Genomic DNA, 13,558 nt, shown 5'->3' with positions numbered 1-13,558 from the left:
CAGACTGAGGTACATATGGATGCCAGGTCTGTGTCCAAACAGACCAGTCCATGGCAGAGAGGAGGTTATAATGGGAACAAAGAGCAAGAACATAGCAAGAGAGGGAAGAAATGCCTAGAGACACCCTGAGCTGTCCACCCACAAGGCGTGACCATGCCAAAACAGAAGAAACCTTATTTGAGCCACGCTTCGCCTGCTTGCTGCATCCCCACAGCTTGGGCAGCCCTGTGCCCAGACTGGCATGGAGACAGCTCTGCACAGGTCACACTGGGCCATATGTCCCTTACATCAACTCCCAGGCCTGGGTCACAGCAGAGTTCGCTGCACAGGGAATGCTTTCAGTGCACATAAAGGTCACAACTAATTGGCTTTTCTCTAAATCCTCGCCTGGGTGTTCCCGCTGAGCACTTGTGGGTGGTGCTGGTGCCTATTCACAAACAGCTTAGCCGGCTGGCTGCTGCTCACCGGTGGCAGGGGGACAAGGGGACAGGCAGGCGCTGCCCAGGGCCACGTCCAGCAGCTCCTGCAGCAGCACACAGCCCTGCACACACATACCTGCCACGCCGGTTGCTAGGAAGAGCTGGATCACCCGGCAACCTGAATCCCTCTCAACAGGAGAACAGGGGCTACAGATAAAGGCACGGGGGTGGGAGGGGTTGGCGCTGCCTACAATGTGTGTGGGAGTGTTATTTCCCGCTGAAAAGGGAATACAGCCCTTGGTTCCCATTCTGAGGGAGCCCAACAACACTGTTGTGACCCCAGGCATGCTCCAGGAGCAGCCAGGGAAGCTGGCCAGGCTGACACATTACAGCTGAGTGGTGCCCTGCCCACCCACCACTCCGCAAAACTCTCCTAAGCAGATGCAAGCCTTGCTTTTTACTATGAAAAAAAGTGAACCCACTTTTTTGTGAAAGCCACATAATTAAAATAATGACCTGGTTTTGCTTTCTGTTTTCACCTCAAATATGAGCTCTTTACGTGCTCAAGAAGACATTTAACAACCTAAACAGTGCAACAAATTTGGAACTTGTAGGACAATGGATGACAGCAGGAAATTAAGAACTGCACTATGCAGCAAAGAAAAATAATCAGTTTTCACTGAAATCGCCAAATACATAGCACTGACTTTTCAGAATCTAGTTTTCATTCAAATAAAAACCAAAAATTGGGAAATACAAGGAAAAGTAATGAGATTTCTTTGTGCCTTTGGGAGGTGGACTTTTTTTAAGCTACTCCATAGTTTCCTATCCATCATAAAGGCAGCTGAGAGAATGTCTCAACAAACTACCTCAATTTCCATGAATGCCCCATCATGCTGTACATGCAGGATCTGCAATTTGTCTGAAGTATCACTCTTTGGAATTAAGTCATTACAGGAGATTATAAGTGCTGAATGTCTGCACAGAAAAGATGACAACCCTTAAAGATCCAGATCTTCAAAGCCAAGTAGAAAGAATCGCAAACCCATTATTTTACAATGCCTCAGGCAGAAGTCTCAAAAACCTAAGGCTTAAAGTGGCTGGGATTGCCTGTTCTACTCTTTGCCTTAGCTAAGTATCTATCACAGCACTTAGCTTACTTAGCGAAGTATCTAACCACTAACATACATATTTTCAGTCCAAATTATCACAAGCCTAACTTCAGGCACATTCATAGGTACTCCAAAAGTCAAAACTGTACTTGCACACTTAGATTCATGCGTTTGTGTCTTTCCTGTGATAATGACAAACCAGAAGCACCTAACGTAGCCAGCTGGTGTAACAGGAAGAAAAGCAAACTTTCAATGTAAAACAGAGCCCTCCAGCTCTAGAGGAATGAACCTGTGGCATCTGCTGAAAAACCCACAAAGGAGAGAAAACCTGCATACACCACAGCAGACAAAGCTAAATTTTCCCTGTGCCAAGCTGAAGACCTGTGACACACGACAAGCAGTCAGCCCAAAGGAAGGCTGAAATCAGTCTGTCCTCATTCAAAATAAGCCTGAGCACTTGAGCAGATCTTTGAAAGCATACTCAATATACTGTGCATCAATAATAATGCTATTCCACTCTTTTTTTTTGGTCTAAGGAGAAAAAAAATAATGCTCCCAGCTCCAGAGTAACAAGCTACCACAGGGACACTGACTAAGGGAGTCACTGCCTGCAGCCTTGAGGTTCACTTTGCACAGCCAGCTGAATCCCCTTCACACAGGGAGGATGAAGATGATTCCCAGTTGCCTGTTGGGGCTGGCCAGCCAGACCAGAGTGTTACAGCTGATTCCAGGTACAGATGCCAATAGAAAATAACTGAGATGATTTTCTGGCCCCCAGTGCTGTGTATGCTCGTGTCTAAGCTGCAAGAGTACATGAAGAGAACTGACACAGTGGCTTTGCTAGCACCTAGCACACAATTCCCTTTAAGCAGGTATAAGGCTAAAGCTATGTAGAAGAGAGATGCAGTTCTCTGTCACCAGAACACTCACATTTGACTTTGTATCACTGATCAACATTAAGGAAGTGACAAACATGTCTGTATTATCTCTGCCCAAGACCAAAGTGAATATGCCAAGTACATAAGTAATTAAACAGCCTTTGTTGATTAGAACATCAGTTGTATCACCTCCAAAGCTGTTTGTGTCAACAGCAAGCTGGAATGAAATTGCCACCTTTAAAGTGCTCAGTCTTCTTTAGCTGCATGTTCCAGCCAGTTAATTTTTTAACACACCACAATCCAACTGTTTCATTCTGATAACACCTAGGGCCACTAATTAAGGGCTTAGTTTGACTGGCAATGCACAGACTTGTTCCAGCCAGATGCTCCCTGCCCGAAGGAGCTTGCTTGCAAGTAAAGCTCAGAAAACAGACACCCACACTTGAGCCACTACATAAATAGCAAGGCCCCAAGAGTTAAAGAGAAACTTGGAAGAAACATATTCGTATGAGAAACCCCTACCCCAACTTGTGGGGATGAATAAGACATTTGATTTACAGAAAGCTCATGGAGTTGGTCTGAGAGCATTTCTAAGGGCTCAATATCAGTACTCCATCACAAACCCACATGCAAGCCCAAGATATGCATTTTAAAAGCTCCTTGATCAGCCTGACTTAATAGTTCGGGAAGTGCTTCTCAAAGCTACAAGTCTAAAACTAGGAAAGAAAATAATAAAAAACTATACTAGACCGTAATACTGGACAACCAACACAAAAAAAAAATTAAAATCAGGCATTGAGTTACAGGCCCCTCTCACTTTCCTGGTTTTGAAGCATTCCACTACCATATGGGAGACTCCCCTGATCCCACTTTTTTCCTTCTGTCTCAAGTGCTCTGGAACACTTAGTTACCAGCAGTTATCAAAGATGATCCCTAACCTTTGAAGTCAGACCTACTTCTGGCTCAAAAGCAGCCCAAAAGGTTCCTGAATCTGGCCTAATATCTAGCCAATAACACCAGATCATTGAAATAAGTGGTAGACCAAAGACCAAGGCACCAGGCAGTGCCCTCTCCTTTCCTGGATTGAGCCACAGCAGCTGAAGGTTGAAGAGCTGAAGCTCTTAAGCTAACAGGCTGTGCTATGAGCTCAGGAGTGGACATGCTGCCCCTACCACAGGGGCACAAGTATCCAATGGAAAGACACCTCAGAAAACTTGACATGCACAACTCCACAGGCTCTGATGAGATGCTTCCACAAATGTTGAGAAAGCTGACAAATACCATGGCTAGGGCATTCAGGATCATCTTTGGAAGGTTGTGGCAATCAGAGAGAGGTGGCGGAAAACTGGAAAAAAAGCAAATGTTATCCCAGTCTTCAAAAAAGGCAAGAATTAGGAGTCAGGCAACTACCAGCCAGTCTGCCTCAATCCCTAGAAATGTGATGGAATACCTCATTCTGGAGGCCATGTCTATCCACATGGATGACAAGGAGTAGTCAGCATGAATTTACCAATGTCATGCCTGACACACCCAATTGCCTTCTAAAATGAAACAACTGCCTGGCTGGACAAAGGGACAGCAGTGGATATTGTCTACATTGACTTCAGCAAGACTTTCAACACTGTCTCTCACAACATCCTCATAGGCAAACTCACGAAGCATGGACTGGATGAGTGGACAGGGAGGTGGATTGAGAACTGGCTGATGGTCATAATCAGTGGCAGTCTGGATGAAGGCCTGTCATTAGTGGTGTCCCCCAAGGTTCAATACTGGGCCCAATATTGTTTAACTCATTCATCAATGACTTGGATGAAGGGGCAGATGCCTCCACATCAAGTTCACTGATGTCACAAATTTGGGAGGAGTGGCTGATACCCCAGAGGGCTGTGCAGCCCTTCATAAGGACAGGTTGGAGAGATGGGCACAGAGGAATCTTCTGAAATTCAACAAAGCTAAGTGCAGAGTCCTGCACCTGGGGAAGAATAACCACATGGAACAGCACAGGCTCAGGTGCTGGAAAGGAGCTCTGTGGAGAAGGACCTGAGGGTCCCGGTGGACAACAAGCCATCCATGAGCCAGCAGTGTGTCCTGTGGCCAAGGAGGCCACTGGTATCCTGGGGTGCATTAGGAAGAGCACTGCCAGCAGCTCAAGGTGATCCTGCCCCTCTACTCAGCCCTGGTGAGGCACATCTGGAGTGCTGTGTCCAGTTCTGGGCTCCTCAGTACAAGAGAGACGTAGATCTCCTGAGTGGGTCCAGTGGAGGGTAACAAAGATGATTAAGGGACTAGAACATCTCTCTTACCAGGGAAGGCTGAGGGAGCTGGGCCTGCTCAGTTTCAAACAGAGGCAACACAGAGAATCTCACCAATGTATATAAACACCTAAAGAGGGGGTGTCACGAAGATGGAACCAGGCTCTCAGTGGTGCTGAGCAATAGGACAAGCGGCAACAGGCAGGAGCAGATGGATGCACAGGAAGTTCCACCGGAACATAAGGAAGAACTTATTTACTGTATGGGCGACCAAGTCCAGAGAGGTTGTGGAGTCTTCCTCACTGGAGTTATTCAAGAGCTCCCTGGACACAATCCTGTGCCCCTTGCTCTAGCATTACCCTGCTTGAGCAGGGTGCCTGGAACAGATGATCCCTTCCAACCTTACCCATTCTGGGATTCTGTGAAGCAAAGTCAGCTGTCTTCCAAGGCAAGGCACTCAAATTTGAACCCTAACTATCACACTTGACAGCCCAGCCACCCTTATCAGAAACTGCTGGCTGAGCAGGCTAACCCAACATTAGGTGAAGTGTCAGTCAGTCCCTCCCTTCCCACCATGGTGACTTCTGGTGAAAGGGAAATGGAGAGACACTTTCTGAGAGACACCAGCACATCTCGAGTCAAAATCCTCTGAGGAGCCCTAGCTGCCAACTGCCTAAAGGCCAGCTTTAGAATGGAAAAAGAGAAGTCCATTACATCAACACCCAGAGATTGCTTATTTTTCGGTTTCACTTACAGAAGGCCATGGCATCCCCTCAGCTTCTCCAAGCAGGGGAAAACTAGGAGGCCCTATTACAGCCACACTAAACCAATTGAAGATACACTATACAAAAATAAAACCTTTATAGTGGGCAGAAATTTCTTCCTGAAAAGATTCCCAAAGCTTGGATGCCAATCCAAGATTGGTCAAGTCTTCCACGCTTGTAAAAATGAGTTGACAATTTACCCAAGGAAGGCTCCTGGGACTTCGGCTAATTTCAGTACAGTTGTAATCTAGAAGCACACCAGCAGCTTGCTTTTCCTTCAATTTGGGAACTTCCCAAAAAAGTCGTAAAGTGCTAAAGTGAGTGGGCAATGAAGGAGGTGAGCAGCTAAGCACACTGTTATTAAAGCTCAGAAAGCACTTGGTTTGGGTGGTCAATGTAGATTAATTCTTACTCTATCCAACCTACAGACCTGGTTCTGTGCTCTCACCTAACTTTTCAGTAGGTTTCAATGACAGCACACTGGACCTTTTAAATAATGCATTTACCATACAAGCCAGAATATGTACAGACCTGCACAGACACAGACCAAGGCCAAGAAGGCTGAGTCTGGTCAGTGCCTGGCAGCCCCATATCACGAGGGCAGTAGAGCAAAATGGTACAGGACATTTGGCCTTGACACAGGGTCCATGCACAGCACAGCCACCAGAAGCTTCCACACTGCTCACCCCTGTGACACCTATCCAGGGTTCATACCTGCAAGGAGCTCTGGTCCAACACCTAAGACAGAGCACTGCACACTCCATTAAGCAATTAGTATGCTGCTGCAAGGCTCAACCAAGACCAGGCAGCTGCACACGGTCCCCAAAGGCCCACAAAACAGATTTAAAGACAGAGTTTGCACATCTGGCTTTCTGCCCATACACATGTGTACCAGTCATTGTAGCACACCCCACTGCAGGCTGCAGAGACAGCTCTGATGAGCTATGCAACAGCCTTGCAAGCAAGGCACAGTGCAAGCTGAACTGTCTCTATTGAGCCTGCAAAAACGCAGACCACCTGTCTGCAGCACAAAACCTTGGCACTAACATGAACAAAATGGCTGCAGATGCCCACTCATGCACATTTTCCTGCATGCCTCCAAGCATCCTGAAGGCTGTATCCACCTCTGAGAGCTCCTTCCAAAGATTCTCACGGTTTCACAACCTGAGGCTCCAAGAGACAAACAATAAAGCTAAAGGAAGAGATTGCAGCTGTAAGGCCCAGAAACACAGTGTTAAAAAAACCCTCACTGCCTCTGCAAATACTCTGCGCTGAATTGATCCACTACAACCTAAAGCATTGCCCTTACTTTACTTCCAACAATAAAACCTAACCCTGCCTCCCCTGAGAGCCACAAAATGTGCAATCCCCAGAGGAAGAAGTACAGCAAACTTTGTTAGAAACAGTGCTATGTTTCATCAAAGTTGCCATCAGCCTGTCCAGAGTGACTGCGCAGAAGTGCAGCCACACGGCAATGAGCCTCTGTGTAACACATACAAAAGACTCCACTAGAGTCTGGTATACGGATCCCCAGCCCCCAACTCAGGCAACGAGGGCTGCTACTTTTCCCAGATCCCTTCTTTTATTTGGGGCCAGGTGCTGCACTTCCCACAGCATTGGTGCCAATCCAGAGTAACTCTGCTGATTTCAGGGGATATCCCTTGGTTCACAACAATTTTGCCAAATCAGGATTTGGTATTTTTTACGCATTCGTCATGGCTCCATTTTTATCCTGCAGTAAATGGCTCAAAAATTCCTCTTTATATTTGGCAGGAAGGGCTTAGACAGTTCTCATCCTGAATCTGTGGTCCTCAGTTTTATTTTAAACATTAAAAACGGATGTAAGAAGAATCTGGAAAGCTATGGGTCAAAGCAATGATCCAGCCTGCAAACTTCAGCTCAGATTCTGGCCTTGAGGACCAGAAGAAGGAGAAATGCAAATAACGAGCTGAAAGGCATTTTAGGTAAATCATGTCTGTACAGTACCTAGCACAGTGGGATTCTAGCCTGGAAAGGGCTGAGAGGCTACGGATTGCCCACGTACAAAGGTATCTAGGCAAATGCCTACACAGTTAAATGTGAATCCCATCAAAAGGAAAACATTCTAAAGAACAGACAGATACATCTGTCTCCATACACCTTTCTGTATTATCTGAATTGTGCAGGGTAACTCTGAGGGCATAGGAACGGGACTTTAAGTAACAGGAATACAGCCTAGGCCAGTTCCTCCTGAGCACACTGGCTGAGAGGAAACTGACCCAGCATAATAAACACTGCAAGTTTCCAGCTTCTCAAGGCCCTCTTAGTAGTTACCTGAAGGGGACAAAAAACAACCGAGACAAAACCGGCTTTCCTTACCTTTAGCTGAAAAGGTTGAATTTCATTCAAACTCTGGTTCCTGAGCTTTTTGGTGAGGATCTTCAGCATGGTACAAATCCGAGGAGCCAAGAAAGGGTTAAGCATACACACACGCACGCATCTGCATCTGCCGCGCCGCTGCCGCTACGCTCGGCGGAGCTGCGCGGAGCTCGCATCCAGCGCCGCAGGTACACGGCGGCGGCGGCGGCGGGGCACGGCTCCGCACAGCCCCGGCTCCCGGCTGCGCCCCTTCCCCTCCTGTCCTGCAGCCCTCCGCGCTGCCACGCAAAGGGAATCCCGCTCCAAAGCCTACAGAAAAAAACTGAGCACCAAACTTCCTCTGCCTTCCACCCCCTCCTCAGTTACGCTTCAGAAAGGAGGGAGGTACCAGCTGGCAGCGTGCTGCAGGGGACGAGAGACACTCGGCGCAGAGCGCTCACTGCGGGACGGCAGAGCTCCCTGGGCGAGGCGCCGGGCTCCGCTCACGGCAGCGCTGCCGCCCGGTCAGCCCCGGGCGGGCATCGGGCATCGGGCATCGCGCCCCGCTGCTGCCGCGGGCCGCCGCCACCCCGGGCTCCCTCCGGCACCGCCGCCACGGGAAACTCGTACCGAGCGGCGCGGCAGCCGCGGCGCACATTGGCCCGACGGGGCGGGACGGGGCGGCACGGGGCGGGGACTCCGCTTAAAGGGTCACCGGCCCTTCCCGGCCGCCGGCGTTCCTTGAGTCCCCCGAGCTGCTCGGGATGTGGGGGACTGCTCGCTGACTCTGCGCTACCGCATCCTTGCTTGCAGCCCGCTCAGTCCGGGGATCCCACAACGGGATGCCGTGACCTGTCTGTCCTGCCTTCCGATCCAGAGCACAGATCCATAGGGAGGGCTCGGGGGTCCTGTCTCGAGTCCCTTGAGCCACCCCGGGAACTCGCACGGCGCCTGCAGCAGCAGTGAAGTCGCCACAGTCTTTCCCCACAGAAATGCAGGCGCGGGGCCAGGCCGGCACCAGCTCCTGCTGCACCAGCCATCCTCGGGCACAAGCAAGGTGCCCCGTTTCCATGGGCAGTCCAACAGCAGCTCCCTGGCAAAACAGTCAGGAAAGTTATCAGAGGCTGACTGATAGGCTCCCGGCCCCTTTGAACCCACAGGAAGCTGCCGACACGTTTGGCAGCAGTAACAGCAAAGGGCTTTCACCCACTGCCAGCTCCGTGCCAGCGATGAACTCCCCGTGTCTGGGTGAAAGGTCCCTGTTGCCCATTACTGGTCCCTGGGGGCCAGCAGAGCCTTTTGTCCCAACCTTCCTCCTGGGACAAGCCAGGAAGCATTGCAGAGGTCTCTGCTTGTGTACAAATTCCAGAGGAGCACGGGCTGGTTAACTGTGTGTTCCCAGTTCTCAGCCAGCAGGCCTGTAACAAGATAAGAGCGCTCCTAAAGTGCTGACTGTGGAAAAGAGAGAGCACATCTTTGCTGCGGGGAAAGGGCCTCGGTTCAGCTCCACTAAGCAAAGAATTTTTTCTTGAAGGAGTACAACAAGCAGAGAGTCTGAGCCAGAAAGCAAAATTTTTGCTTTTCAGATAGTGCCTTCTTAGAAGATGTCTGCAGTAGGAAACTGTCTCAGCTGTTAAACCATACTTGATCAGTGCATCCTGCATTCACACCGTGAACTTGTTTTCACCTATTTTTCCCTGAGTTCACACCAAATTGAAATCACAATCCAACCTTATGACTTTAAGCCACCACATATTGCTATAGGTACTTCTGCTTTTCTTATTGTATGAATTTAAAAAACCCAGGGAATAGTGCACACGAGCAGATTGCTAGTCTGGCATCCTGCATCCAGCAGGAGGGAGTAAAATGCTAACTGAAACCAGAAATCCTCCATAGAGATATGCAATATTGTATTTTGCTAGATAAGAATTATTCCTGGGACATAACCAATATATATTCTAAAGCCCAACAACTGAGACTCTCTAATAATTCTTTCCTTTTTTTTTCCATATAAAGCGAAATTCCCCAAGCCTTTATTCATTCCTTATTTCAACTCTGGAGACAGTGGCTGTCCTTGTAATGGTCTGTAAGATATAACCCATAAACCACAGTCAGCTTAAACTACTGTGTATGATTGCTTTCCCATTCAGAGATCAAGCATGGGGGCAGGCACATGCCAGGGCCCGGTTGTTTGTTTCAGAAGAGATGAAGCTGAAAAAGCTTCCTGAAACAGGGAAAAGCAGAAGCTGCCATCCCAACCGTAACATCACAGGTTCTACCTGAGCTCACCCCACCCCACTACACCACAGGACAGCAGTGGGGAGCCCAGCCTGGGAAGGGATTGTGCTAGGCATCCTAACCTGCTGCAGGGCCTTTCAGGGCAAGCAGCAAAATCAAGTGCTGATGAACAAGGTCTTTTTTGGGGCACTTGCAATTTGAGAGAAACTAATTCTACAAATGCTGCTTCTGCAACCTTTACCTATACGTGTTTCAGCAAATACCTGCAGAGCAGCTGTTTCTTTCTTGCTTTGTATTTCATATGACCAGAATCATCAATCCACGGCATCCAGCATCTCCTCTGAGTGAGGCACAGTGACACACTGCTGCAGACAGCAACAAGCAATTTAGCAGGCCCCCAGAGAAAAGAAACCCTCACAGAAAGCAGAGCTACAACCTACTGCTGCAACCCTTAGGTGATCTGTGCCCTGAGGATGAGGCTCAATGTGCTGAATGGGTTCCCAGTAGAAGACAAGTCACACTGCTGCATCACATAGTGGAAAGAAAGCTTCCTGAGAGGGCTGGAGACATTGCTCCTCCACATACAGGTTGCAGAATACTACCAAGTAACTTCTATCTGAGGATAGCAAAATATTTTCCAGGGATAATTCATAGTGTTATTCCCAAAGAAAAACCCAAGTCAGAGAAGGTTACTTGACTTTCTGAAGGTCACTGAGAAAAGCTGTGGAAGAACCAAGAATAGAAGTGGTACCCCCTGGCCCCTAGCTGTATGTGCCCAGACTGTAATCTAGCCTGTTACTAGATCACACTGCTGGAGCTATGCAAAATTCAGTGGCTTCTGTTCCCAAGCATCCCATGTGATCACTCTGCTCTGTTCTTGGTTCCTGTGGGCTTCTCATCCCTGGAGTTTTGATCTGCCTACTTGGTTCAAACCAAATCTCAAATCTCAAACCTAGTCCAAGTTTCCTCTGGTCACATGATAAAAGCATGAAAAATGCATCACACAACATTGAGGGTAGACCCACTTGCCTGCTCCAGCATTTCTTGGAGAGCTCTTTAAGTTCCTCCTGGCCAGACCAGGAGCAGAAAGGAGGCAAGTGGCAAGTTTTCCCTGCAGGAACACATGGCACTGCGGTGACAGGGAGAGGGCAGGGGACTGTGAGCTGAGGCAGGGTGCTGGTTCACTTCCACGTGTTCCTGCCCACTGCTGCCATGGGGAAGACATCACTGGATGTCTGCTGTGCCTCATCTTACATTCCCCTGGAGACATTCCTCTGTGGGAATCCTGACCAAACAGTGCAATGAGGAGACAGGCAGTAGGGGTGAAGACAATGCAGTGAGGATTAGTTTAATGCACAGATTCCCTCTGGGCTGTGTTTCCTGTTGTGCTCAGAGGACAAGCTAATGCCTTCTGCAGTTTATCCTGCCCAAGGTGTACCACTGACACCGCCAGGTGCAAGAACAGGAATGTGTGTGGGTGCAGAAAGCCTCATTAGGCAGGCCTGGCCAAGCCTTCTCAAAAGGAAAGAGATGCTTTTTTCACCCTTTGAAGTCACCTGGGGATTTGCTCGCCCCTTGTTACACAGTGAACCGCTTTTTGCTCTCCTCTTTCCACACGATGTGCCGTAACAGGCTCATGCTGCATCGGTGCACACACGGGTCTGAACATCGCGAGGCTGGAGGGAAAAGCCAGCCAGGGAAGAGCTTCAAGTGCCATCTGCTGGGGATCTCCCCTCATTACATCGAGGGAGACAAGGCTGAGCTGGAAAAACCCCATCCGTTCCTGCTTGCTTATGACCCTAACTGCGTGGTGTCCAAGACACACACTGGAGGTACTGCCAGCGCCAGGCAGGGAAGGAGCATCTGCCAAGGAAAATGCTAAAAGAGAACAGGAGGGCAGGAGCAGAATGAAAGCTGAGCCTGAAGCTTGCTTGGAGGAAGATGTGGACCCAAAGCCAGGCACATCTTGAATGGTGCTCCAGAGCAGGGCCATCCACCAACAGATTCAAACACAGTCCAGTGTACATAGATAAAAGCAGAAGACAAGGACAATCCACAAAAAATAATGAGAATTGTTCCCGGAGTAGTATGACTGACAAAACAAAGGGCACCAAGCCTTGTCCCTAGCCAGTCACCTCTAGCCAGTCACCAATCACCTCTAGCAGGAACCACAGGGCATTCCTCCTCCTGGTGTGTGAGTGCCGAGCCTGTGGGCTCCTCGAGTGGGGATCATCTCTGGCTCGGCCCCTGCACAATGTTTGCCTTAGCACAGGCCAAACTAAGCTGAGTCCCCACCACACAAGGCACAAACACCCTATGGCACAGCTGCAAAGCTGCAGCACACACAAGGGCTCTCCAAGCTCTGACTGTGTGGTTTTATACCAGGAGGATGGGACAGGCACTTGGAAAACAGATCCCCTTCAGTGAAGGAGCCCTTCACTAAAGCTATAAGCAACCAAAGGTGAGAATTGCCCACCATTATCTTAAAGCCTACAAACTGTCCCAGAACTGAGCCAGCTGCTGTCATGCAAACACTTTGAACATTCAGGGAGAATCAAAAAGGACTGGTAAAAGGTGGCTGAGGGTAACAGCTATTTGTTCTCTTTTACATACGTATCCTTTAGACTCATCTGAGCAATGAAGGACCTAGGATACATGTTTTGGCATATGCAGGTTTTGACTGCCATAGAAGAGAAAAGAAGGAAAAAGGAAATTGAAGAGACGCTGTTTGATAGAGAAACAGTGACTGTTCCAGCATAGCTCATGTGACATACATAATAAGAAGAGAAAATCCTATCAACAGCACTGCTGGGCAGCCCCATCTCTGTTATAATTCCCTTGCTGCCCATTCTCTCCCTGCAAATTGCTTGGGCCAATTGGAAAGTCAGCATGTGGCTGATACAACGAGAGCCTGAGAGAGCAGGCATTTACACTGAGCTTCCCCTGCTGGTACTGCAGACATGTGCTCCTCTGCAAGAGGGCCTGGAAGGGCCCCCTGACCCCCACTCACTATCAGGCTGCTGTGACAGCACTCACAGCTTAGCTCAGCCAGCCAGAAACTCCAGGGTAGCAGGGCAGCCTGGCTCCTCAGAAACACAAGCAAAGAGAAGCAATGAGTTCTGCTTTGGATAGCTTCTTTCTAATCCCTGGAGAAGAGGAATTGTCTCACCTGACCTTCTTTCCCTCAAATACAGTCACTGCAACTCACTCACATCTCTTCCTTTTCAAATGCCTTCTCAAAACCAGTCCTCAGCTGGGATCACACAGTGCTTCTGAGCCCTGCCATGTAGTCAGGAGCAGCCAGTCCAAATATGAAAGAACCACCCAGTCTACCCCCACAGAAGGAGTTGACCAGCTCCTCAGCTGCCTCAGACCTGAGGTCTTTAGGTCACAGACAAGAAACCTCAAACTATTATGCTTACAAGGGCAGCAACAGAAAAAAATGTCCTTGGGTCCTGCAAAAATGAGAAACTTCTAAAGCAAAAATGCTAGGAAATGAGCACACACAGTTTCTGAAGAGGAAGGGGGGAAATATTATTGTGGTTCCTGGTCTGATGG

At 48.8% G+C, this 13,558-nt stretch overlaps 1 protein-coding gene across 2 annotated transcripts in view; it reads right to left on the bottom strand.

Annotated features, from left to right (window-relative positions):
* LOC118685632 (uncharacterized) overlaps nt 1-8,350 on the bottom strand; it is a 60,857-nt gene extending 52,507 nt beyond the window's left edge. For both annotated transcript variants that reach the window (XM_036381262.1, XM_036381263.1), the window contains exon 1: nt 7,784-8,350. In XM_036381262.1, the coding sequence (XP_036237155.1) occupies nt 7,784-7,888 (105 nt within the window). In that variant the 5' untranslated portion in view covers nt 7,889-8,350. The remainder of the gene's footprint in view (nt 1-7,783) is intronic.
* Between the last annotated feature and the right edge of the window lie 5,208 nt (nt 8,351-13,558).

The sequence above is a fragment of the Molothrus ater genome, chromosome 3, assembly GCF_012460135.2.
Source record: "Molothrus ater isolate BHLD 08-10-18 breed brown headed cowbird chromosome 3, BPBGC_Mater_1.1, whole genome shotgun sequence".
Lineage (NCBI taxonomy): Eukaryota > Metazoa > Chordata > Aves > Passeriformes > Icteridae > Molothrus > Molothrus ater.
The sequence above is the reverse complement of the archived record's forward strand: the minus strand, read 5'-3'. Positions and strand labels throughout refer to the sequence as shown.